Source organism: Amia ocellicauda, chromosome 12, assembly GCF_036373705.1.
Source record: "Amia ocellicauda isolate fAmiCal2 chromosome 12, fAmiCal2.hap1, whole genome shotgun sequence".
Taxonomy (NCBI): Eukaryota; Metazoa; Chordata; class Actinopteri; order Amiiformes; family Amiidae; genus Amia; species Amia ocellicauda.
Window position 1 is genome coordinate 18787341 of NC_089861.1, and position 25438 is coordinate 18812778.

The following is a 25438-nucleotide window of genomic DNA, read 5'->3' on the forward strand; positions in this document are numbered from 1 at the left end:
TGTCGTAGTACTGAGAGTATCAACTGTGGTAGTGGATGCTGCACTTAACGTAGCAGTGGGAGTTTCAGTTGTGGAAGTGGGAGCTTCGGTTGTGGTAGTGGGAGACTCTGTTGTGGTAGTGGGAGCTTCAGATATGGAAGTGGAAGATGCAGTTGTCGTAGTAGTGGGAGTTTCAGTTGTGGTAGAGGGAGATGCTGTTGTGGTGGTACTTGAAGCTGCAGTTGTAGTAGTGGGATATTCAGTTGTGGTAGTGGGAGCTTCGGTTGTGGTAGTGGAAGCTGCAGTTGTCGTAGAACTGAGAGTATCAACTGTGGTAGTGGATGCTGCACTTAACGTAGCAGTGGGAGTTTCAGTTGTGGTAGTGGGAGATTCTGTTGTGCTGCTAGTGGAAGCTGTAGTTGTCGCAGTACTGGGAGATTCAGTTGTGGTAGTGGGACCTGCAGTTGTCGTAGTAGTGGGAGTTTCAATTGTAGTAGTCAAAGCTTCAGTTGTGGTGGTAGTCGAAGTTGCAGTTGTAGTAGTGGGAGCTTCAGTTGTGGAAGTGGGAGCTTCGGTTGTGGTAGTGGAAGATGCAGTTGTAGTAGTGGTACCTTCAGTTGTGGTAGTGGGAGCTTCAGATATGGTAGTGGAAGATGCAGTTGTCGTAGTAGTGGGAGTTTCAGTTGTGGTAGAGGGAGATGCTATTGTGGTGGTAGTTGAAGCTGCAGTTGTAGTAGTGGGATATTCAGTTGTCGTAGTGGGACCTGCAGTTGTCGTAGTAGTGGGAGTTTCAATTGTAGTAGTCGAAGCTGCAGTTGTAGTAGTGGTACCTTCAGTTGTGGTAGTGGGAGCTTCGGTTGTGGTAGTGGAAGCTGCAGTTGTCGTACTGAGAGTATCAACTGTGGTAGTGGATGCTGCACTTAACGTAGCAGTGGGAGTTTCAGTTGTGGTAGTGGGAGATTCTGTCGTGCTGCTAGTGGAAGCTGTAGTTGTCGCAGTAGTGGGACCTGCAGTTGTCGTAGTAGTGGGAGTTTCAATTGTAGTAGTCGAAGCTTCAGTTGTGGTGGTAGTCGAAGCTGCAGTTGTACTAGTGGGAGCTTCAGTTGTGGTAGTGGGAGCTTCGGTTGTGGTAGTGGAAGCTGCAGTTGTCGTACTGAGAGTATCAACTGTGGTAGTGGATGCTGCACTAAACGTAGCAGTAGGAGTTTCAGTTGTGGTAGTGGGAGATTCTGTTGTGCTGCTAGTGGAAGCTGTAGTTGTCGCAGTAGTGGGAGCTTCAAATGTGGTAGTGGGACCTGCAGTTGTCGTAGTAGTGGGAGTTTCAATTGTAGTAGTCGAAGCTGCAGTTGTAGTAGTGGGAGCTTCAGTTGTGGAAGTGGAAGCTTTGGTTGTGGTAGTGGGAGACTCTGTTGTCGTAGTGGGAGCTTCAGATATGGTAGTGGAAGATGCAGTTGTCGTAGTAGTGGAAGTTTCAGTAGTGGTAGAGGGAGATGCTATTGTGGTGGTAGTTGAAGCTGCAGTTGTAGTAGTGGGATTTTCAGTTGTGGTAGTGGGAGCTGCAGTTGTCGTAGTAGTGGGAGTTTCAATTGTAGTAGTCGAAGCTGCAGTTGTAGTAGTGGGATATTCAGTTGTGGTAGTGGGAGCTTCGGTTGTGGTAGTGGAAGCTGCAGTTGTCGTAGAACTGAGAGTATCAACTGTGGTAGTGGATGCTGCACTTAACGTAGCAGTGGGAGTTTCAGTTGTGGTAGTGGGAGATTCTGTTGTGCTGCTAGTGGAAGCTGTAGTTGTCGCAGTAGTGGGAGCTTCAGTTGTGGTAGTGGGACCTGCAGTTGTCGTAGTAGTGGGAGTTTCAATTGTAGTAGTCAAAGCTTCAGTTGTGGTGGTAGTCGAAGCTGCAGTTGTTGTAGTGGTACCTTCAGTTGTGGTAGTGGAAGCTGCAGTTGTCGTAGTACTGAGAGTATCAACTGTGGTAGTGGATGCTGCACTTAACGTAGCAGTGGGAGTTTCAGTTCTGGAAGTGGGAGCTTCGGTTGTGGTAGTGGGAGACTCCGTTGTGGTAGTGGGAGCTTCAGATATGGAAGTGGAGGATGCAGTTGTCGTAGTAGTGGGAGTTTCAGTTGTGGTAGAGGGAGATGCTGTTGTGGTGGTAGTTGAAGTTGCAGTTGTAGTAGTGGGATATTCAGTTGTGGTAGTGGGAGCTGCAGTTGTCGTAGCAGTGGGAGTTTCAATTGTAGTAGTCAAAGCTTCAGTTCTGGTGGTAGTCGAAGTTGCAGTTGTAGTAGTGGGAGCTTCAGTTGTGGTAGTGGAAGACTCTGTTGTGGTAGTGGGAGCTTCAGATATGGTAGTGGAAGATGCAGATGTAGTAGTGGTACCTTCAGTTGTGGTAGTGGGAGCTTCAGATATGGTAGTGGAAGATGCAGTTGTAGTAGTGGTACCTTCAGTTGTGGTACTGGGAGCTTCAGATATGGTAGTGGAAGATGCAGTTGTTGTAGTAGTGGGAGTTTCAGTTGTGGTAGAGGGAGATGCTGTTGTGGTGGTAGTTGAAGCTGCAGTTGTAGTAGTGGGATTTTCAGTTGTGGTAGTGGGAGCTGCAGTTGTCGTAGTAGTGGGAGTTTCAATTGTAGCAGTCGAAGCTGCAGTTGTAGTAGTGGAACCTTCAGTTGTGGTAGTGGGAGCTTCGGTTGTGGTGGTAGTCGAAGCTGCAGTTGTTGTAGTGGTACCTTCAGTTGTGGTAGTGGGAGCTTCGGTAGTGGTAGTGGAAGCTGCAGTTGTCGTAGTACTGAGAGTATCAACTGTGGTAGTGGATGCTGCACTTAACGTAGCAGTGGGAGTTTCAGTTGTTGAAGTGGGAGCTTCGGTTGTGGTAGTGGGAGACTCTGTTGTGGTAGTGGGAGCTTCAGATATGGAAGTGGAAGATGCAGTTGTCGTAGTAGTGGGAGTTTCAGTTGTGGTAGAGGGAGATGCTGTTGTGGTGGTACTTGAAGCTGCAGTTGTAGTAGTGGGATATTCAGTTGTGGTAGTGGGAGCTTCGGTTGTGGTAGTGGAAGCTGCAGTTGTCGTAGAACTGAGAGTATCAACTGTGGTAGTGGATGCTGCACTTAACGTAGCAGTGGGAGTTTCAGTTGTGGTAGTGGGAGATTCTGTTGTGCTGCTAGTGGAAGCTGTAGTTGTCGCAGTAGTGGGAGCTTCAGTTGTGGTAGTGGGACCTGCAGTTGTCGTAGTAGTGGGAGTTTCAATTGTAGTAGTCAAAGCTTCAGTTGTGGTGGTAGTCGAAGTTGCAGTTGTAGTAGTGGGAGCTTCAGTTGTGGAAGTGGGAGCTTCGGTTGTGGTAGTGGAAGACTCTGTTGTGGTAGTGGGAGCTTCAGATATGGTAGTGGAAGATGCAGTTGTAGTAGTGGTACCTTCAGTTGTGGTAGTGGGAGCTTCAGATATGGTAGTGGAAGATGCAGTTGTCGTAGTAGTGGGAGTTTCAGTTGTGGTAGAGGGAGATGCTATTGTGGTGGTAGTTGAAGCTGCAGTTGTAGTAGTGGGATATTCAGTTGTCGTAGTGGGACCTGCAGTTGTCGTAGTAGTGGGAGTTTCAATTGTAGTAGTCGAAGCTGCAGTTGTAGTAGTGGTACCTTCAGTTGTGGTAGTGGGAGCTTCGGTTGTGGTAGTGGAAGCTGCAGTTGTCGTAGTACTGAGAGTATCAACTGTGCTAGTGGATGCTGCACTTAACGTAGCAGTAGGAGTTTCAGTTGTGGTACTGGGAGATTCTGTTGTGCTGCTAGTGGAAGCTGTAGTTGTCGCAGTAGTGGGAGCTTCAAATGTGGTAGTGGGACCTGCAGTTGTCGTAGTAGTGGGAGTTTCAATTGTAGTAGTCGAAGCTGCAGTTGTAGTAGTGGGAGCTTCAGTTGTGGAAGTGGAAGCTTCGGTTGTGGTAGTGGGAGACTCTGTTGTCGTAGTGGGAGCTTCAGATATGGTAGTGGAAGATGCAGTTGTAGTAGTGGTACCTTCAGTTGTGGTAGTGGGAGCTTCAGATACGGTAGTGGAAGATGCAGTTGTCGTAGTAGTGGTAGAGGGAGATGCTATTGTGGTGGTAGTTGAAGCTGCAGTTGTAGTAGTGGGATATTCAGATGTCGTAGTGGGAGCTGCAGTTGTCATAGTAGTGGGAGTTTCAATTGTAGTAGTCGAAGCTGCAGTTGTAGTAGTGGTACCTTCAGTTGTGGTAGTGGGAGCTTCAGATATGGAAGTGGAAGATGCAGTTGTCGTAGTAGTGGGAGTTTCAGTTGTGGTAGAGGGAGATGCTATTGTGGTGGTAGTTGAAGCTGCAGTTGTAGTAGTGGGATATTCAGTTGTCGTAGTGGGAGCTGCAGTTGTCGTAGTAGTGGGAGATTCAATTGTAGTAGTTGAAGCTGCAGTTGTTGTAGTGGTACCTTCAGTTGTGGTAGTGGGAGCTTCGGTTGTGGTAGTGGAAGCTGCAGTTGTCGTAGTACTGAGAGTATCAACTGTGGTAGTGGATGCTGCACTTAACGTAGCAGTGGGAGTTTCAGTTGTGGTAGTGGGAGATTCTGTTGTGCTGCTAGTGGAAGCTGTAGTTGTCGCAGTAGTGGGAGCTTCAGTTGTGATAGTGGGTGCTGCAGTTGTCGTAGTAGTGGGAGTTTCAATTGTAGTAGTCGAAGCTTCAGTTGTGGTGGTAGTCGAAGCTGTAGTTGTCGTAGTAGTGGGAGCTTCAGTTGTGGTAGTGGGAGCTGCAGTTGTCGTAGTAGAGGGAGTTTCAATTGTAGTAGTCGAAGCTTCAGTTGTGGTGGTAGTCGAAGCTGCAGTTGTTGTAGTGGTACCTTCAGTTCTGGTAGTGGGAGCTTCGGTTGTGGTAGTGGAAGCTGCAGTTGTCGTAGTACTGAGAGTATCAACTGTGGTAGTGGATGCTGCACTTAACGTAGCAGTGGGAGTTTCAGTTCTGGAAGTGGGAGCTTCGGTTGTGGTAGTGGGAGACTCCGTTGTGGTAGTGGGAGCTTCAGATATGGAAGTGGAGGATGCAGTTGTCGTAGTAGTGGGAGTTTCAGTTGTGGTAGAGGGAGATGCTGTTGTGGTGGTAGTTGAAGTTGCAGTTGTAGTAGTGGGATATTCAGTTGTGGTAGTGGGAGCTGCAGTTGTCGTAGCAGTGGGAGTTTCAATTGTAGTAGTCAAAGCTTCAGTTCTGGTGGTAGTCGAAGTTGCAGTTGTAGTAGCGGGAGCTTCAGTTGTGGTAGTGGAAGACTCTGTTGTGGTAGTGGGAGCTTCAGATATGGTAGTGGAAGATGCAGATGTAGTAGTGGTACCTTCAGTTGTGGTAGTGGGAGCTTCAGATATGGTAGTGGAAGATGCAGTTGTAGTAGTGGTACCTTCAGTTGTGGTACTGGGAGCTTCAGATATGGTAGTGGAAGATGCAGTTGTTGTAGTAGTGGGAGTTTCAGTTGTGGTAGAGGGAGATGCTGTTGTGGTGGTAGTTGAAGCTGCAGTTGTAGTAGTGGGATTTTCAGTTGTGGTAGTGGGAGCTGCAGTTGTCGTAGTAGTGGGAGTTTCAATTGTAGCAGTCGAAGCTGCAGTTGTAGTAGTGGAACCTTCAGTTGTGGTAGTGGGAGCTTCGGTTGTGGTGGTAGTCGAAGCTGCAGTTGTTGTAGTGGTACCTTCAGTTGTGGAAGTGGGAGCTTCGGTTGTGGTAGTGGGAGACTCTGTTGTGGTAGTGGGAGCTTCAGATATGGAAGTGGAAGATGCAGTTGTCGTAGTAGTGGGAGTTTCAGTTGTGGTAGAGGGAGATGCTGTTGTGGTGGTACTTGAAGCTGCAGTTGTAGTAGTGGGATATTCAGTTGTGGTAGTGGGAGCTTCGGTTGTGGTAGTAGTGGGAGCTTCAATTGTAGTAGTCGAAGCTGCAGTTGTAGTAGTGGTACCTTCAGTTGTGGTAGTGGGAGCTTCGGTTGTGGTAGTGGAAGCTGCAGTTGTCGTAGTACTGAGAGTATCAACTGTGCTAGTGGATGCTGCACTTAACGTAGCAGTAGGAGTTTCAGTTGTGGTAGTGGGAGATTCTGTTTTGCTGCTAGTGGAAGCTGTAGTTGTCGCAGTAGTGGGAGCTTCAGTTGTGGAAGTGGAAGCTTCGGTTGTGGTAGTGGGAGACTCTGATGTCGTAGTGGGAGCTTCAGATATGGTAGTGGAAGATGCAGTTGTAGTAGTGGTACCTTCAGTTGTGGTAGTGGGAGCTTCAGATATGGTAGTGGAAGATGCAGTTGTTGTAGTAGTGGGAGTTTCAGTTGTGGTAGAGGGAGATGCTGTTGTGGTGGTAGTTGAAGCTGCAGTTGTAGTAGTGGGATTTTCAGTTGTGGTAGTGGGAGCAGCAGTTGTCGTAGTAGTGGGAGTTTCAATTGTAGCAGTCGAAGCTGCAGTTGTAGTAGTGGAACCTTCAGTTGTGGTAGTGGGAGCTTCGGTTGTGGTGGTAGACGAAGCTGCAGTTGTTGTAGTGGTACCTTCAGTTGTGGTAGTGGGAGCTTCGGTAGTGGTAGTGGAAGCTGCAGTTGTCGTAGTACTGAGAGTATCAACTGTGGTAGTGGATGCTGCACTTAACATAGCAGTGGGAGTTTCAGTTGTGGAAGTGGGAGCTTCGGTTGTGGTAGTGGGAGACTCTGTTGTGGTAGTGGGAGCTTCAGATATGGAAGTGGAAGATGCAGTTGTCGTAGTAGTGGGAGTTTCAGTTGTGGTAGAGGGAGATGCTGTTGTGGTGGTACTTGAAGCTGCAGTTGTAGTAGTGGGATATTCAGTTGTGGTAGTGGGAGCTTCGGTTGTGGTAGTGGAAGCTGCAGTTGTCGTAGAACTGAGAGTATCAACTGTGGTAGTGGATGCTGCACTTAACGTAGCAGTGGGAGTTTCAGTTGTGGTAGTGGGAGATTCTGTTGTGCTGCTAGTGGAAGCTGTAGTTGTCGCAGTAGTGGGAGCTTCAGTTGTGGTAGTGGGACCTGCAGTTGTCGTAGTAGTGGGAGTTTCAATTGTAGTAGTCAAAGCTTCAGTTGTGGTGGTAGTCGAAGTTGCAGTTGTAGTAGTGGGAGCTTCAGTTGTGGAAGTGGGAGCTTCGGTTGTAGTAGTGGAAGACTCTGTTGTGGTAGTGGGAGCTTCAGATATGGTAGTGGAAGATGCAGTTGTAGTAGTGGTACCTTCAGTTGTGGTAGTGGGAGCTTCAGATATGGTAGTGGAATATGCAGTTGTCGTAGTAGTGGGAGTTTCAGTTGTGGTAGAGGGAGATGCTATTGTGGTGGTAGTTGAAGCTGCAGTTGTAGTAGTGGGATATTCAGTTGTCGTAGTGGGACCTGCAGTTGTCGTAGTAGTGGGAGTTTCAATTGTAGTAGTCGAAGCTGCAGTTGTAGTAGTGGTACCTTCAGTTGTGGTAGTGGGAGCTTCGGTTGTGGTAGTGGAAGCTGCAGTTGTCGTACTGAGAGTATCAACTGTGGTAGTGGATGCTGCACTTAACGTAGCAGTGGGAGTGTCAGTTGTGGTAGTGGGAGATTCTGTCGTGCTGCTAGTGGAAGCTGTAGTTGTCGCAGTAGTGGGACCTGCAGTTGTCGTAGTAGTGGGAGTTTCAATTGTAGTAGTCGATGCTTCAGTTGTGGTGGTAGTCGAAGCTGCAGTTGTACTAGTGGGAGCTTCAGTTGTGGTAGTGGGAGCTTCGGTTGTGGTAGTGGAAGCTGCAGTTGTCGTACTGAGAGTATCAACTGTGGTAGTGGATGCTGCACTAAACGTAGCAGTAGGAGTTTCAGTTGTGGTAGTGGGAGATTCTGTTGTGCTGCTAGTGGAAGCTGTAGTTGTCGCAGTAGTGGGAGCTTCAAATGTGGTAGTGGGACCTGCAGTTGTCGTAGTAGTGGGAGTTTCAATTGTAGTAGTCGAAGCTTCAGTTGTGGTGGTAGTCGAAGCTGCAGTTGTAGTAGTGGGAGCTTCAGTTGTGGAAGTGGAAGCTTCGGTTGTGGTAGTGGGAGACTCTGTTATCGTAGTGGGAGCTTCAGATATGGTAGTGGAAGATGCAGTTGTCGTAGTAGTGGAAGTTTCAGTAGTGGTAGAGGGAGATGCTATTGTGGTGGTAGTTGAAGCTGCAGTTGTAGTAGTGGGATTTTCAGTTGTGGTAGTGGGAGCTGCAGTTGTCGTAGTAGTGGGAGTTTCAATTGTAGTAGTCGAAGCTGCAGTTGTAGTAGTGGTACCTTCAGTTGTGGTAGTGGGAGCTTCAGATATGGAAGTGGAAGATGCAGTTGTCGTAGTAGTGGGAGTTTCAGTTGTGGTAGAGGGAGATGCTATTGTGGTGGTAGTTGAAGCTGCAGTTGTAGTAGTGGGATATTCAGTTGTCGTAGTGGGAGCTGCAGTTGTCGTAGTAGTGGGAGATTCAATTGTAGTAGTTGAAGCTGCAGTTGTTGTAGTGGTACCTTCAGTTGTGGTAGTGGGAGCTTCGGTTGTGGTAGTGGAAGCTGCAGTTGTCGTAGTACTGAGAGTATCAACTGTGCTAGTGGATGCTGCACTTAAAATAGCAGTGGGAGTTTCAGTTGTGGTAGTGGGAGATTCTGTTGTGCTGCTAGTGGAAGCTGTAGTTGTCGCAGTAGTGGGAGCTTCAGTTGTGGTAGTGGGACCTGCAGTTGTCGTAGTAGTGGGAGTTTCAATTGTAGTAGTCAAAGCTTCAGTTGTGGTGGTAGTCGAAGTTGCAGTTGTAGTAGTGGGAGCTTCAGTTGTGGAAGTGGGAGCTTCGGTTGTAGTAGTGGAAGACTCTGTTGTGGTAGTGGGAGCTTCAGATATGGTAGTGGAAGATGCAGTTGTAGTAGTGGTACCTTCAGTTGTGGTAGTGGGAGCTTCAGATATGGTAGTGGAATATGCAGTTGTCGTAGTAGTGGGAGTTTCAGTTGTGGTAGAGGGAGATGCTATTGTGGTGGTAGTTGAAGCTGCAGTTGTAGTAGTGGGATATTCAGTTGTCGTAGTGGGACCTGCAGTTGTCGTAGTAGTGGGAGTTTCAATTGTAGTAGTCGAAGCTGCAGTTGTAGTAGTGGTACCTTCAGTTGTGGTAGTGGGAGCTTCGGTTGTGGTAGTGGAAGCTGCAGTTGTCGTACTGAGAGTATCAACTGTGGTAGTGGATGCTGCACTTAACGTAGCAGTGGGAGTGTCAGTTGTGGTAGTGGGAGATTCTGTCGTGCTGCTAGTGGAAGCTGTAGTTGTCGCAGTAGTGGGACCTGCAGTTGTCGTAGTAGTGGGAGTTTCAATTGTAGTAGTCGATGCTTCAGTTGTGGTGGTAGTCGAAGCTGCAGTTGTACTAGTGGGAGCTTCAGTTGTGGTAGTGGGAGCTTCGGTTGTGGTAGTGGAAGCTGCAGTTGTCGTACTGAGAGTATCAACTGTGGTAGTGGATGCTGCACTAAACGTAGCAGTAGGAGTTTCAGTTGTGGTAGTGGGAGATTCTGTTGTGCTGCTAGTGGAAGCTGTAGTTGTCGCAGTAGTGGGAGCTTCAAATGTGGTAGTGGGACCTGCAGTTGTCGTAGTAGTGGGAGTTTCAATTGTAGTAGTCGAAGCTTCAGTTGTGGTGGTAGTCGAAGCTGCAGTTGTAGTAGTGGGAGCTTCAGTTGTGGAAGTGGAAGCTTCGGTTGTGGTAGTGGGAGACTCTGTTATCGTAGTGGGAGCTTCAGATATGGTAGTGGAAGATGCAGTTGTCGTAGTAGTGGAAGTTTCAGTAGTGGTAGAGGGAGATGCTATTGTGGTGGTAGTTGAAGCTGCAGTTGTAGTAGTGGGATTTTCAGTTGTGGTAGTGGGAGCTGCAGTTGTCGTAGTAGTGGGAGTTTCAATTGTAGTAGTCGAAGCTGCAGTTGTAGTAGTGGTACCTTCAGTTGTGGTAGTGGGAGCTTCAGATATGGAAGTGGAAGATGCAGTTGTCGTAGTAGTGGGAGTTTCAATTGTGGTAGAGGGAGATGCTATTGTGGTGGTAGTTGAAGCTGCAGTTGTAGTAGTGGGATATTCAGTTGTCGTAGTGGGAGCTGCAGTTGTCGTAGTAGTGGGAGATTCAATTGTAGTAGTTGAAGCTGCAGTTGTTGTAGTGGTACCTTCAGTTGTGGTAGTGGGAGCTTCGGTTGTGGTAGTGGAAGCTGCAGTTGTCGTAGTACTGAGAGTATCAACTGTGCTAGTGGATGCTGCACTTAAAATAGCAGTGGGAGTTTCAGTTGTGGTAGTGGGAGATTCTGTTGTGCTGCTAGTGGAAGCTGTAGTTGTCGCAGTAGTGGGAGCTTCAGTTGTGGTAGTGGGACCTGCAGTTGTCGTAGTAGTGGGAGTTTCAATTGTAGTAGTCGAAGCTTCAGTTGTGGTGGTAGTCGAAGCTGCAGTTGTAGTAGTGGTACCTTCAGTTGTGGTAGTGGGAGCTTCGGTTGTGGTAGTGGAAGCTGCAGTTGTCGTAGTACTGAGAGTATCAACTGTGGTAGTGGATGCTGCACTTAACGTAGCAGTGGGAGTTTCAGTTGTGGTAGTGGGAGATTCTGTTGTGCTGCTAGTGGAAGCTGTAGTTGTCGCAGTAGTGGGAGCTTCAGTTGTGATAGTGGGTGCTGCAGTTGTCGTAGTAGTGGGAGTTTCAATTGTAGTAGTCGAAGCTTCAGTTGTGGTGGTAGTCGAAGCTGTAGTTGTCGTAGTAGTGGGAGCTTCAGTTGTGGTAGTGGGAGCTGCAGTTGTCGTAGTAGAGGGAGTTTCAATTGTAGTAGTCGAAGCTTCAGTTGTGGTGGTAGTCGAAGCTGCAGTTGTTGTAGTGGTACCTTCAGTTCTGGTAGTGGGAGCTTCGGTTGTGGTAGTGGAAGCTGCAGTTGTCGTAGTACTGAGAGTATCAACTGTGGTAGTGGATGCTGCACTTAACGTAGCAGTGGGAGTTTCAGTTCTGGAAGTGGGAGCTTCGGTTGTGGTAGTGGGAGACTCCGTTGTGGTAGTGGGAGCTTCAGATATGGAAGTGGAGGATGCAGTTGTCGTAGTACTGGGAGTTTCAGTTGTGGTAGAGGGAGATGCTGTTGTGGTGGTAGTTGAAGTTGCAGTTGTAGTAGTGGGATATTCAGTTGTGGTAGTGGAAGACTCTGTTGTGGTAGTGGGAGCTTCAGATATGGAAGTGGGAGCTGCAGTTGTCGTAGCAGTGGGAGTTTCAATTGTAGTAGTCAAAGCTTCAGTTCTGGTGGTAGTCGAAGTTGCAGTTGTAGTAGTGGGAGCTTCAGTTGTGGTAGTGGAAGACTCTGTTGTGGTAGTGGGAGCTTCAGATATGGTAGTGGAAGATGCAGATGTAGTAGTGGTACCTTCAGTTGTGGTAGTGGGAGCTTCAGATATGGTAGTGGAAGATGCAGTTGTAGTAGTGGTACCTTCAGTTGTGGTACTGGGAGCTTCAGATATGGTAGTGGAAGATGCAGTTGTTGTAGTAGTGGGAGTTTCAGTTGTGGTAGAGGGAGATGCTGTTGTGGTGGTAGTTGAAGCTGTAGTTGTAGTAGTGGGATTTTCAGTTGTGGTAGTGGGAGCTGCAGTTGTCGTAGTAGTGGGAGTTTCAATTGTAGCAGTCGAAGCTGCAGTTGTAGTAGTGGAACCTTCAGTTGTGGTAGTGGGAGCTTCGGTTGTGGTGGTAGTCGAAGCTGCAGTTGTTGTAGTGGTACCTTCAGTTGTGGTAGTGGGAGCTTCGGTAGTGGTAGTGGAAGCTGCAGTTGTCGTAGTACTGAGAGTATCAACTGTGGTAGTGGTTGCTGCACTTAACGTAGCAGTGGGAGTTTCAGTTGTGGAAGTGGTAGCTTCGGTTGTGGTAGTGGGAGACTCTGTTGTGGTAGTGGGAGCTTCAGATATGGAAGTGGAAGATGCAGTTGTCGTAGTAGTGGGAGTTTCAGTTGTGGTAGAGGGAGATGCTGTTGTGGTGGTACTTGAAGCTGCAGTTGTAGTAGTGGGATATTCAGTTGTGGTAGTGGGAGCTTCGGTTGTGGTAGTGGAAGCTGCAGTTTTCGTAGAACTGAGAGTATCAACTTTGGTAGTGGATGCTGCACTTAACGTAGCAGTGGGAGTTTCAGTTGTGGTAGTGGGAGATTCTGTTGTGCTGCTAGTGGAAGCTGTAGTTGTCGCAGTAGTGGGAGCTTCAGTTGTGGTAGTGGGACCTGCAGTTGTCGTAGTAGTGGGAGTTTCAATTGTAGTAGTCAAAGCTTCAGTTGTGGTGGTAGTCGAAGTTGCAGTTGTAGTAGTGGAAGACTCTGTTGTGGTAGTGGGAGCTTCAGATATGGTAGTGGAAGATGCAGTTGTAGTAGTGGTACCTTCAGTTGTGGTAGTGGGAGCTTCAGATATGGTAGTGGAAGATGCAGTTGTCGTAGTAGTGGGAGTTTCAGTTGTGGTAGAGGGAGATACTGTTGTGGTGGTAGTTGAAGCTGCAGCTGTAGTAGTGGGATATTCAGTTGTGGTATTGGGAGCTGCAGTTGTCGTCGTAGTGGGAGTTTCAATGGTAGTAGTCGAAACTGCAGTTGTAGTAGTGGTACCTTCAGTTGTGGTAGTGGGAGCTTCGGTTGTGGTAGTGGAAGCTGCAGTTGTCGTCGTACTGAGAGTATCAACTGTGGTAGTGGATGCTGCACTTAACGTAGCAGTTGGAGTTTCAGTTCTGGTAGTGGGAGATTCTGTTGTGCTGCTAGTGGAAGCTGTAGTTGTCGCAGTAGTGGGAGCTTCAGTTGTGGTAGTGAGACCTGCAGTTGTCGTAGTAGCGGGAGTTTCAATTGTAGTAGTCGAAGCTTCAGTTGTGGTGGTAGTCGAAGCTGCAGTTGTAGTAGTGGGAGCTTCAGTTGTCATAGTGGGAGCTTCGGTTGTGCTGCTAGTAGAAGCTGTAGTTGTCGTAGCAGTGGGAGTTTCAATTATAGTAGTCGAAGCTTCAGTTGTGGTGTAAGTCGAAGCTGCAGTTCTAGTAGTGGTACCTTCAGTTGTGGTAGTGGGAGCTTCGGTTGTGGTGGTGGAAGCTGCAGTTGTCGTCGTACTAAGAGTATCAACTGTGGTAGTGGATGCTGCACTTAACGTAGCAGTGGGAGTTTCAGTTGTGGAATTGGGAGCTTCGGTTGTGGTAGTGGGAGACTCTGTTGTGCTGCTAGTGGAAGCTGTAGTTGGCGCAGTAGAGGGAGCTTCAGTTGTGGTAGTCGGACCTGCAGTTGTCGTAGTAGTGGGAGTTTCAATTGTAGTAGTCGAAGCTTCAGTTGTGGTGGTAGTCGAAGCTGTAGTTGTCGTAGTAGTGGGAGCTTCAGTTGTGATAGTGGGAGCTGCAGTTGTCGTAGTAGTGGGAGTTTCAATTGTAGTAGTCGAAGCTTCAGTTGTGGTGGTAGTCGAAGTTGCAGTTGTAGTAGTGGGAGCTTCAGTTGTGGAAGTGGGAGCTTCGGTTGTGGTAGTGGAAGACTCAGTTGTGGTAGTGGGAGCTTCAGATATGGTAGTGGAAGATGCAGTTGTAGTAGTGGTACCTTCAGTTGTGGTAGTGGGAGCTTCAGATATGGTAGTGGAAGATGCATTTGAAGTAGTGGTACCTTCAGTTGTGGTAGTGGGAGTTTCAGATATGGTAGTGAGACCTGCAGTTGTCGTAGTAGTGGGAGTTTCAATTGTAGTAGTCGAAGCTTCAGTTGTGGTGGTAGTCGAAGCTGCAGTTGTAGTAGTGGGAGCTTCAGTTGTGGTGGTGGGAGCTTCGGTTGTGGTAGTGGAAGCTGCAGTTGTCGTCGTACTGAGAATATCAACTGTGGTAGTGGATGCTGCACTTAACGTAGCAGTGGGAGTTTCAGTTGTGGTAGTGGGAGATTCTGTTGTGCTGCTAGTGGAAGCTGTAGTTGTCGCAGTAGTGGGAGCTTCAGTTGTGGTAGTGGGACCTGCAGTTGTCGTAGTAGTGGGAGTTTCAATTGTAGTAGTCGAAGCTTCAGTTGTGGTGGTAGTCGAAGCTGCAGTTGTAGTAGTGGGAGCTTCAGTTGTGGAAGTGGGAGCTTCGGTTGTGGTAGTGGGAGACTCTGTTGTCGTAGTGGGAGCTTCAGATATGGTAGTGGAAGATGCAGTTGTCGTAGTACTGAGAGTATCAACTGTGGTAGTGGATGCTGCACTTAACGTAGCAGTTGGAGTTTCAGTTGTTGTAGTGGGAGATTCTGTTGTGCTGCTAGTGGAAGCTGTAGTTGTCGCAGTAGTGGGAGCTTCAGTTGTGGTAGTGGGAACTGCAGTTGTCGTAGTAGTGGGAGTTTCAATTGTAGTAGTCGAAGCTTCAGTTGTGGTAGTAGTCGAAGCTGCAGTTGTAGTAGTGGGAGCTTCAGTTGTGGTAGTGGGAGCTTCGGTTGTGGTAGTGGAAGCTGCAGTTGTCGTCGTACTGAGAGTATCAACTGTGGTAGAGGATGCTGCACTTAACGTAGCAGTGGGAGTTTCAGTTGTGGTAGTGGGAGATTCTGTTGTGCTGCTAGTGGAAGCTGTAGTTGTCGCAGTAGTGGGAGCTTCAGTTGTGGTAGTGGGACCTGCAGTTGTCGTAGTAGTGGGAGTTTCAATTGTAGTAGTCGAAGCTTCAGTTGTGGTGGTAGTCGAAGCTGCAGTTGTAGTAGTGGGAGCTTCAGTTGTGGAAGTGGGAGCTTCGGTTGTGGTAGTGGGAGACTCTGTTGTCGTAGTGGGAGCTTCAGATATGGTATTGGAAGATGCAGTTGTCGTAGTACTGAGAGTATCAACTGTGGTAGTGGATGCTGCACTTAACGTAGCAGTGGGAGTTTCAGTTGTGGTAGTGGGAGATTCTGTTGTGCTGCTAGTGGAAGCTGTAGTTGTCGCAGTAGTGGGAGCTTCAGTTGTGGTAGTGGGACCTGCAGTTGTCGTAGTAGTGGGAGTTTCAATTGTACTAGTCGAAGCTTCAGTTGTGGTGGTAGTCGAAGCTGTAGTTGTCGTAGTAGTGGGAGCTTCAGTTGTGATAGTGGGAGCTGCAGTTGTCGTAGTAGTGGGAGTTTCAATTGTAGTAGTCGAAGGTTCAGTTGTGGTGGTAGTCGAAGCTGTAGTTGTCGTAGTAGTGGGAGTTTCAATTATAGTAGTCGAAGCTTCAGTTGTGGTGGTAGTCGAAGCTGCAGTTCTAGTAGTGGTACCTTCAGTTGTGGTAGTGGGAGCTTCAGTTGTGGTAGTGGAAGCTGCAGTTGTCGTCGTACTGAGAGTATCAACTGTGGTAGTGGATGCTGCACTTAACGTAGCAGTGGGAGTTTCAGTTGTGGAATTGGGAGCTTCGGTTGTGGTAGTGGGAGACTCTGTTGTGGTAGTGGGAGCTTCAGATATGGTAGTGGAAGATGCAGTTGTAGTAGTGGTACCTTCAGTTGTGGTAGTGGGAGCTTCAGATATGGTAGTGGAAGATGCATTTGAAGTAGTGGTACCTTCAGTTGTGGTAGTGGGAGCTTCAGATATGGTAGTGGAAGATGCAGTTGTCGTAGTAGTGGTAGTTTCAGTTGTGGTAGTGGGAGTTTCAATTGTAGTAGTCGAAGCTGCAGTTGTAGTAGTGGTACCTTCAGTTGTGGTAGTGGGAGCTTCGGTTGTGGTAGTGGAAGCTGCAGTTGTCGTAGTACTGAGAGTATCAACTGTGGTAGTGGATGCTGCACTTAACGTAGCAGTGGGAGTTTCAGTTGTGGTAGTGGGAGATTCTGTTGTGCTGCTAGTGAAAGCTGTAGTTGTCGCAGTAGTGGGAGCTTCAGTTGTGGTAGTGAGACCTGCAGTTGTCGTAGTAGTGGGAGTTTCAATTGTAGTAGTCGAAGCTTCAGTTGTGGTGGTAGTCGAAGCTGCAGTTGTAGTAGTGGGAGCTTCAGTTGTGGTAGTGGGAGCTTCGGTTGTGGTAGTGGGAGCTTCGGTTGTGGTAGTGGAAGCTGCAGTTGTCGTCGTACTGAGAGTATAAACTGTGGTAGTGGATGCTGCACTTAACGTAGCAGTGGGAGTTTCAGTTGTGGTAGTGGGAGATTCTGTTGTGCTGCTAGTGAAAGCTGTAGTTGTCGCAGTAGTGGGAGCTTCAGTTGTGGTAGTGAGACCTGCAGTTGTGGTAGTAGTCGAAGCTGCAGTTGTAGTAGTGGGAGCTTCAGTTGTGGAAGTGGGAGCTTCGGTTGTAGTAGTGGGAGCTTCAGTTGTGGTAGTGGGAGCTTCGGTTGTGGTAGTGGAAGCTGCAGTTGTCGTCGTACTGAGAGTGTCAACTGTGGTAGTGGATGCTGCACTTAACGTAGCAGTGGGAGTTTCAGTTGTGGTAGTGGGAGATTCTGTTGTGCTGCTAGTGGAAGCTGTAGTTGTCGCAGTAGTGGGAGCTTCAGTTGTGGTAGTGGGAGATTCTGTTGTGCTGCTAGTGGAAGCTGTAGTTGTCGCAGTAGTGGGAGCTTCAGTTGTGGTAGTGGGACCTGCAGTTGTCGTAGTAGTGGGAGTTTCAATTGTACTAGTCGAAGCTTCAGTTGTGGTGGTAGTCGAAGCTGTAGTTGTCGTAGTAGTGGGAGCTTCAGTTGTGATAGTGGGAGCTGCAGTTGTCGTAGTAGTGGGAGTTTCAATTGTAGTAGTCGAAGGTTCAGTTGTGGTGGTAGTCGAAGCTGTAGTTGTCGTAGTAGTGGGAGTTTCAATTATAGTAGTCGAAGCTTCAGTTGTGGTGGTAGTCGAAGCTGCAGTTCTAGTAGTGGTACCTTCAGTTGTGGTAGTGGGAGCTTCAGTTGTGGTAGTGGAAGCTGCAGTTGTCGTAGTACTGAGAGTGTCAACTGTGGTAGTGGATGCTGCACTTAACGTAGCAGTGGGAGTTTCAGTTGTGGAAGTGGGAGTTTCAGATGTGGTAGTGGGAGACTCTGTTGTGCTGCTAGTGGAAGCTGTAGTTGTCGCAGTAGTGGGAGCTTCAGTTGTGGTAGTGGGACCTGCAGTTGTCGTAGTAGTGGGAGTTTCAATTGTAGTAATCGAAGCTTCAGTTGTGGTGGTAGTCGAAGTTGCAGTTGTAGTAGTGGGAGCTTCAGTTGTGGAAGTGGGAGCTTCGGTTGTGGTAGTGGAAGACTCTGTTGTGGTAGTGGGAGCTTCAGATATGGTAGTGGAAGATGCAGTTGTAGTAGTGGTACCTTCAGTTGTGGTAGTGGGAGCTTCAGATATGGTAGTGGAAGATGCAGTTGTAGCAGTGGTACCTTTAGTTGTGGTAGTGGGAGCTTCAGATATGGTAGTGGAAGATGCAGTTGTAGTAGTGGTACCTTCAATTCTGGTAGTGGGAGCTTCAGATATGGTAGTGGAAGATGCAGTTGTCGTAGTAGTGGGAGTTTCAGTTGTGGTAGAGGGAGATACTGTTGTGGTGGTAGTTGAAGCTGCAGCTGTAGTAGTGGGATATTCAGTTGTGGTATTGGGAGCTGCAGTTGTCGTCGTAGTGGGAGTTTCAATGGTAGTAGTCGAAACTGCAGTTGTAGTAGTGGTACCTTCAGTTGTGGTAGTGGGAGCTTCGGTTGTGGTGGTGGAAGCTGCAGTTGTCGTCGTACTGAGAGTATCAACTGTGGTAGTGGATGCTGCACTTAACGTAGCAGTGGGAGTTTCAGTTGTGGAATTGGGAGCTTCGGTTGTGGTAGTGGGAGACTCTGTTGTGGTAGTGGGAGCTTCAGATATGGTAGTGGAAGATGCAGTTGTCGTAGTAGTGGTAGTTTCAGTTGTGGTAGTGGGAGCTTCGGTTGTGGTAGTGGGAGTTTCAATTGTAGTAGTCGAAGCTGCAGTTGTAGTAGTGGTACCTTCAGTTGTGGTAGTGGGAGCTTCGGTTGTGGTAGTGGAAGCTGCAGTTGTCGTAGTACTGAGAGTATCAACTGTGGTAGTGGATGCTGCACTTAACGTAGCAGTGGGAGTTTCAGTTGTGGTAGTGGGAGATTCTGTTGTGCTGCTAGTGAAAGCTGTAGTTGTCGCAGTAGTGGGAGCTTCAGTTGTGGTAGTGAGACCTGCAGTTGTCGTAGTAGTGGGAGTTTCAATTGTAGTAGTCGAAGCTTCAGTTGTGGTGGTAGTCGAAGCTGCAGTTGTAGTAGTGGGAGCTTCAGTTGTGGTAGTGGGAGCTTCGGTTGTGGTAGTGGAAGCTGCAGTTGTCGTCGTACTGAGAGTATCAACTCTGGTAGTGGATGCTGCACTTAACGTAGCAGTGGGAGTTTCAGTTGTGGTAGTGGGAGATTCTGTTGTGCTGCTAGTGGAAGCTGTAGTTGTCGCAGTAGTGTGAGCTTCAGCTGTGGTAGTGGGACCTGCAGTTGTCGTAGTAGTGGGAGTTTCAATTGTAGTTGTCGAAGCTTCAGTTGTGGTGGTAGTCGAAGCTGCAGTTGTAGTAGTGGGAGCTTCAGTTGTGGAAGTGGGAGCTTCGGTTGTGGTAGTGGGAGACTCTGTTGTCGTAGTGGGAGCTTCAGATATGGTAGTGGAAGATGCAGTTGTCGTAGTACTGAGAGTATCAACTGTGGTAGTGGATGCTGCACTTAACGTAGCAGTGGGAGTTTCAGTTGTTGTAGTGGGAGATTCTGTTGTGCTGCTAGTGGAAGCTGTAGTTGTCGCAGTAGTGGGAGCTTCAGTTGTGGTAGTGGGACCTGCAGTTGTCGTAGTAGTGGGAGTTTCAATTGTAGTAGTCGAAGCTTCAGTTGTGGTGGTAGTCGAAGCTGCAGTTGTAGTAGTGGGAGCTTCAGTTGTCGTAGTGGGAGCTTCGGTTGTGCTGCTAGTAGAAGCTGTAGTTGTCGCAGTAGTGGGAGCTTCAGTTGTGGTAGTGGGACCTGCAGTTGTCGTAGTAGTGGGAGTTTCAATTATAGTAGTCGAAGCTTCAGTTGTGGTGGTATTCGAAGCTGCAGTTCTAGTAGTGGTACCTTCAGTTGTGGTAGTGGGAGCTTCGGTTGTGGTAGTGGAAGCTGCAGTTGTCGTCGTACTGAGAGTATCAACTGTGGTAGTGGATGCTGCACTTAACGTAGCAGTGGGAGTTTCAGTTGTGGAATTGGGAGCTTCGGTTGTGGTAGTGGGAGACTCTGTTGTGGTAGTGGGAGCTTCAGATATGGTAGTGGAAGATGCAGTTGTAGTAGTGGTACCTTCAGTTGTGGTAGTGGGAGCTTCAGATATGGTAGTGGAAGATGCATTTGAAGTAGTGGTACCTTCAGTTGTGGTAGTGGGAGCTTCAGATATGGTAGTGGAAGATGCAGTTGTCGTAGTAGTGGTAGTTTCAGTTGTGGTAGTGGGAGTTTCAATTGTAGTAGTCGAAGCTGCAGTTGTAGTAGTGGTACCTTCAGTTGTGGTAGTGGGAGCTTCGGTTGTGGTAGTGGAAGCTGCAGTTGTCGTAGTACTGAGAGTATCAACTGTGGTAGTGGATGCTGCACTTAACGTAGCAGTGGGAGTTTCAGTTGTGGTAGTGGGAGATTCTGTTGTGCTGCTAGTGAAAGCTGTAGTTGTCGCAGTAGTGGGAGCTTCAGTTGTGGTAGTGAGACCTGCAGTTGTCGTAGTAGTGGGAGTTTCAATTGTAGTAGTCGAAGCTTCAGTTGTGGTGGTAGTCGAAGCTGCAGTTGTAGTAGTGGGAGCTTCAGTTGTGGTAGTGGGAGCTTCGGTTGTGGTAGTGGGAGCTTCGGTTGTGGTAGTGGAAGCTGCAGTTGTCGTCGTACTGAGAGTATAAACTGTGGTAGTGGATGCTGCACTTAACGTAGCAGTGGGAGTTTCAGTTGTGGTAGTGGGAGATTCTGTTGTGCTGCTAGTGAAAGCTGTAGTTGTCGCAGTAGTGGGAGCTTCAGTTGTGGTAGTGAGACCTGCAGTTGTGGTAGTAGTCGAAGCTGCAGTTGTAGTAGTGGGAGCTTCAGTTGTGGAAGTGGGAGCTTCGGTTGTAGTAGTGGGAGCTTCAGTTGTGGTAGTGGGAGCTTCGGTTGTGGTAGTGGAAGCTGCAGTTGTCGTCGTACTGAGAGTGTCAACTGTGGTAGTGGATGCTGCACTTAACGTAGCAGTGGGAGTTTCAGTTGTGGTAGTGGGAGATTCTGTTGTGCTGCTAGTGGAAGCTGTAGTTGTCGCAGTAGTGGGAGCTTCAGTTGTGGTAGTGGGACCTGCAGTTGTCGTAGTAGTGGGAGTTTCAATTGTAGTAGTCGAAGCTTCAGTTGTGGTGGTAGTCGAAGCTGCAGTTGTAGTAGTGGGAGCTTCAGTTGTGGAAGTGGGAGCTTCGGTTGTGGTAGTGGGAGACTCTGTTGTCGTAGTGGGAGCTTCAGATATGGTAGTGGAAGATGCAGTTGTCGTAGTACTGAGAGTATCAACTGCGGTAGTGGATGCTGCACTTAACGTAGCAGTGGGAGTTTCAGTTGTGGTAGTGGGAGATTCTGTAGTGCTGCTAGTGGAAGCTGTAGTTGTCGCAGTAGTGGGAGCTTCAGTTGTGGTAGTGGGACCTGCAGTTGTCGTAGTAGTGGGAGTTTCAATTGTAGTAGTCGAAGCTTCAGTTGTGGTGGTAGTCGAAGCTGTAGTTGTCGTAGTAGTGGGAGCTTCAGTTGTGGTAGTGGGAGCTGCAGTTGTCGTAGTAGTGGGAGTTTCAATTGTAGTAGTCGAAGCTTCAGTTGTGGTGGTAGTCGAAGCTGCAGTTGTAGTAGTGGGAGCTTCAGTTGTGGAAGTGGGAGCTTCGGTTGTGGTAGTGGGAGCTTCAGTTGTGGAAGTGGGAGCTTCAGTTGTGGTAGTGGGATGCTCTGTTGTCGTAGTGGGAGCTTCAGATATGGTAGTGGAAGATGCAGTTGTCGTAGTAGTGGGAGTTTCAGTTGTGGTAAAGGGAGATGCTGTTGTGGTGGTAGTTGAAGCTGCAGTTGTAGTAGTGGGATATTCAGTTGTGGTATTGGGAGCTGCAGTTGTCGTAGTAGTGGGAGTTTCAATTGTAGTAGTCGATGCTGCAGTTGTAGTAGTGGTACCTTCAGTTTTGGTAGTGGGAGCTTCGGTTGTGGTAGTGGATGCTGCACTTAACGTAGCAGTGGTAGTTTCAGTTGTGGCAGTGGGACCTACAGTTGTCGTAGTAGTGGGAGTTTCAATTGTAGTAGTCGAAGCTTCAGTTGTGGTGGTAGTCGAAGTTGTAGTTGTCGTAGTAGTGGGAGCTTCAGTTGTGGTAGTGGGAGCTTCAATTGTAGTAGTCAAAGCTTCAGTTGTGGTGGTAGTCGAAGCTGCAGTTCTAGTAGTGGGAGCTTCTGTTGTGGTAGTGGGAGCTTCGGTTGTGGTAGTTGAAGCTGCAGTTGTCGTAGTACTGAGAGTATCAACTGTGGTAGTGGATGCTGCACTTAACGTAGCAGTGGGAGTTTCAGTTGTGGTAGTGGGACCTGCAGTTGTCGTAGTAGTGGGAGTTTCAATTGTAGTAGTCGAAGCTTCAGTTGTGGTGGTAGTCGAAGCTGCAGTTGTAGTAGTGGGAAATTCAGTTGTATTAATGGAGGGTTCAGTTGTTGTAGTGGAAGCTGCATTTGTCATAGTAGTGGTAGCTTCAGTTGTGCTAGTGGGAGTTTCAGTTGTGAAAGTGGGAGATGCTGTTGTTGTGGTAGTTGAAGGTGCTGTTGTAGTAGTGGTACCTTCAGTTGTGCTATTGGGAGTTTCAGTTGTGGTACTGGAAGCTGCAGTTGTCGTAGTACTGAGAGTATCAACTGTGGTAGTGGATGCTGCACTTAACATAGCAGTGGGAGTTTCAGTTGTGGTAGTGGGAGATGCTGTTGTGGTGGTAGTTGAAGATGCAGTTGTAGAAGTGGTACCTTCAGTTGTGCTAGTGGGAGCTTCGGTTGTGGTAGTGGAAGCTGCAGTTGTCCTAGTAGTGGGAGGTTCGGTTGTGGTAGAGGGAGACTTCGTTGTGGTAGTGGGAGCTTCAGATATGGTAGTGGAAGATGCAGTTGTCGTAGTAGTCGCAGCTTCAGTTGTGGCAGTGGGAGCTTCAGTTGTGCTAGTGCGGGTTTCAGTTGTGGTAGTGGAAGCTGCAGTTGTCGTAGTAGTGGGAGTTTCAGTTGTGGTAGTGGGAGATTCTGTTGTGGTGGTAGTTGAAGGTGCTGTTGTAGTAGTCGCAGCTTCAGTTGTGGTAGTGGGAGTTTCAATTGTCGTAGTGCTGGGAGTTTCAGTTGTGGTAGTGGAAGATTCTGTTGTGGTGGTACTTGAAGCTACAGTTGAAGTAGTGAGACCTTCAGTTGTGCTAGTGGGAGTTTCAGTTGTGCTAGTGGAAGCTGCAGTTGTCATAGTAGTGGGAGATTCAGTTGTGGAAGTGGAAGCTGCAGTTGTCGTGGTAGTGGGAGTTTCAGGTGTGGTAGTAGTCGATGCTGCATTTGTAGTAGTCAGAGCTTCAGTTGTGCTAGTGGGTGCTACAGTTGTGATTGCAGAAGCTACAGTTGTCATAGTACTGAGAGCTTCAACTGTGGTAGTGGATGCAGCAGTTATGGTAGTAGTGGGAGTTTCAGGTGTGGTAGTGGGAGATTCTATTGTGGTGCTAGTTGAAGGTGCAGTTGTAGTAGTGGGAGCTTCAGTTGTGCTAGTGGGAGTTTCGGTTGTGGTAGTAGAAACTGCAGTTGTCGTAGTAGTGGGAGTTTTAGTTGTGGTATTGTGAGTTTCTGTTGTGGTGTTAGTGGGAGTTTCAGTTGTGCTACTGGGAATTTCCGTTGTGGTAGTGGGAGATTGTGTTCTGGTGGAAGTTGAAGCTGCAGTTGTAGTAGTGGAAGCTTCAGTTGTGCTAGTGGGAGTTTCGGTTGTGGTAGTAGAAACTGCAGTTGTCGTGGTAGTGGGAGTTTCAGTTGTGGTATTGGGAGATGCATTTTTGGTGTTTGTTGGCGCTGCAGTTTTTGTACTTGGGTAAACAGTTGTGGTGGTAGTAGAAGGTATTGTAGTGGGAGATTCATTTGTAGTGGGAACTGAAGTTGTGGGAGTTTCTATTGTGTTCCCTGGGGATTCTTTCATGGTGGTAGTGGGAGTTGCAGTTGTGGTGGTAGCTGCAGCTTCAGTTGTTGCAGTTTGTGCTGTGCTTGATGTGGTAGTGGGAGCTTCAGTTGTTGTGGTAGTGGGAGATTCAGTTGTGTTGGCAGTGTTAGCTTCAGTTGTGATAGGACCTGATGTTGTGTTCATACTGTGGAGACAGGTTTTGAAATATTTGTTTTCCCATTTTTAAATGTAGACTTTTAAAATCCAGATTTTTTAATTGACTTTACACTGCAGCGTCAAATTGAATTGAATTAAGGACAACATCAGCATGCCTCCCATTACAGTGTGAAACATTTCAGCACTCCATCAATAACACACACAACACAGTCTGCTATGAAGAGGGTCCTTATGACTGTGCCTTAGCCCTGTTAACTATCAACAGCTGTATTTGTTCTTTATGATTGAACAATAGTAAAACAAATAATAATGATGATCATCAAAATAATACACTGCCTTTGAGTTTGTGTCATGTTTCATGCAGTGTGTTTTGTTTAACAGTATTTCATTTTGACCTGCCTCTCATGCTATTATACCATAGGGTTATAGGTATAATGTATTGTTATGTTTTTAATTATTTATTTTCAATAATAAAGAGTAAATACAGTTGTTGGGTTTTCAGAGGTTCAATGCACTGTGACAGGGATGCTCTTTATTGGACAGGTGTTGTAATTGTCAGCATGGTGATAGCACTAAGCTGTAACTGTCCTTTTGCTATTATTGTTCATGGTGTAATGTCGTCATTGTCTTTGTTTCACGTTAATGTTGTGATGCCGTATCTCGAGGGTTATTTTACTGAAAGTGACGCAGATTCTTAAGAAGGTCTTGTAGAAGCTGTGTGCAGTGGTCATCAAATATGAGCTAGTGTGCCAAGGATATTCAAATGAGTTCATGGCAAGCCACTATTTAAATAACATAGTTAATCAGTCAGTGAAAATTATTAAATCAATTTGTAAATTAGGAAATAAGAAAATAAGATAATGACAAAACATGAGTAAATATTTAAATTAGTAAAATTGTTCAAATAAATAAGTGGGAAATTATAGAAATTGATAAGCAAATTAATTAATAAGTAAATAACTTGGTAAACATTGACAAATATACATACATACTGTGACGGAGTCCTTAGTGTAGGGTGTTGCCAACAATCCCATTTGATAGTAGTGGCCTTATTATATTCCAAGAATCAAAATATTGTTCAAAATAAAATCATATTGCCACGTCCTCTGAGAGTGTTTTAAAGGTTGTCAATTCTCATCAAGCATCAGCTCTCTGTGCCCCTCCTTGCCAGGTGTGCTCGTGCTCGCTCTCGCTTTTCTCCCAGCTGAAAAATTATTTCCCAACTGGACCTGAGTTTTTGATTGGAGCTGTCATATTCTCAACTGCATCACAGATGTTTCTGATCAAGAGTACCATTTGCCCACTCCCCTCCATCTAAAATGCTGGGATGCAGTACTCTACCCCAGATTGAACCCTGGCTCATCCTAACTGATGCACACTGCCTTATAAAAGTGTGGCCATTACCTTGTAGTCACTCCATTGGTCACCGGTATCTGTCCGCAAATAGAAGCTATACATGAAAACAGAGAAGATTAGGATTCTTTCTTGTTCATTGTCAAGGAGAAAAATATGGTAATAAAATTATTTAAGACAAGTCTCTTTGGGTTGGTCTTCAAAGTGAATTAGAACTTTAAAATTACAAATAGACAGATATATTTTAATTTCATAGCAATTGTCTTAGAAAATCTGGATAGCAATAAGAGTAGGTTTATTTTTAATAAGATTTGAAAAGAAGAATGACTACATAAGGTTGAGAGAGCAGTGTAGAGGGGTTACAGTGCTGACACACCTTGTGTAGAGCAATGCAGAGGGGTTACAGTGCTGACACACACTGTACATCAGTGGAGGGGTTACAGTGCTGACACACATTGTTTAGAGCAGTGTAGAGGGATTACAGTGCTGACACACTGTAAAGATCAGTGTAGAGGGGTTACATACCAACAAGGAAGATCAGGGTTGCTGCTTCCTTTGGCTTCATTCTCACAGTCATTGTGAAGGAGACTCACTGGAGAGCTGGGGGACAATAATGATAACAGTAATAATAATAACAATATTTAGAAAAAAAAAAAAAATAATGTAGATAAAGGTGAAGATGAGTGTGAGGGAGAAGCATGGTGAGCTCCCTGCTATTATGTATATTTTCTCCCTCACCTATTTAGAATGCGATCTGCATTTATGCATTTATAATGACTGTTGCACAGGGGGAAAGCAATCACGGACTTTTAAAAGTTTAAATAAATTATTAAATATGCCCTTTAGCGGATGTGTTGTATTGGGGATTTATGAAGGCATGTCCAGAAAATAAGCACTGTATGCATTGATGGTGTATGTATTCAGAGACCTTAATGAAGGGGGAACGATCAGGTGGGGGAGTATGTAATAAGATTACCTACCTGATATTTTATCTACAAGTATTCGGCTGGGTAAATAAAAGTATAAGTGGTTTGGGGGAATACTTACTGAACTGGGAGGCGGCTTCTCCAGAGCAGGTCTTTGTTTTAACTGAGGTGAGGGTGCGTGTGCATGACGTGACACTAATGTATTCTGT

The 25438-nt window shown here is 47.1% G+C and overlaps 3 protein-coding genes and 1 long non-coding RNA gene across 4 annotated transcripts; all 4 read right to left on the reverse strand.

The window, feature by feature from the left end:
* Window positions 1–333: 333 nt before the first annotated feature.
* Window positions 334–5058, reverse strand: LOC136765031 (mucin-2-like; the record flags this gene model as incomplete). Its single annotated transcript, XM_066719507.1, has 2 exons — window positions 334–1688; window positions 1719–5058. Coding segments are annotated over 2 exons (4695 nt in total), but the record flags the coding sequence as incomplete, so codon positions are not given.
* Window positions 5059–5286: 228 nt separating this feature from the next.
* On the reverse strand, window positions 5287–10959 carry LOC136765032 (mucin-2-like; the record flags this gene model as incomplete). Its single annotated transcript, XM_066719508.1, has 2 exons — window positions 5287–5825; window positions 7587–10959. Coding segments are annotated over 2 exons (3912 nt in total), but the record flags the coding sequence as incomplete, so codon positions are not given.
* A 175-nt stretch (window positions 10960–11134) lies between these two features.
* LOC136765034 (mucin-2-like) lies at window positions 11135–21764 on the reverse strand. The gene is made up of 2 exons (XM_066719509.1): window positions 11279–21764; window positions 11135–11177 (listed from the first exon to the last, which is right to left on the reverse strand). Exons 1-2 carry the CDS (start codon window positions 21550–21552, stop codon window positions 11135–11137), a joined length of 10317 nt encoding a protein of 3438 aa, XP_066575606.1. The 5' UTR covers window positions 21553–21764.
* A 79-nt stretch (window positions 21765–21843) lies between these two features.
* Window positions 21844–24898, reverse strand: LOC136764478 (uncharacterized). The gene is made up of 3 exons (XR_010821202.1): window positions 24829–24898; window positions 24355–24400; window positions 21844–22978 (listed from the first exon to the last, which is right to left on the reverse strand). It is a non-coding gene; the product is annotated as an uncharacterized LOC136764478 (long non-coding RNA).
* Between the last annotated feature and the right edge of the window lie 540 nt (window positions 24899–25438).

Excerpts from the sequence above, each read along its gene's own strand:
- LOC136765034 (XM_066719509.1), bottom strand. The coding sequence starts at position 21,552 with ATGTTAAGTGCAGCATCCACTACCACAGTTGATACTCTCAGTACTACG. Across the intron at positions 11,178-11,278 it reads ACTACCATATCTGAAGCTCC|CTCCCACTACTACAACTGCA; the intron begins CACTACCACAAC and ends CCACAACTGAAG.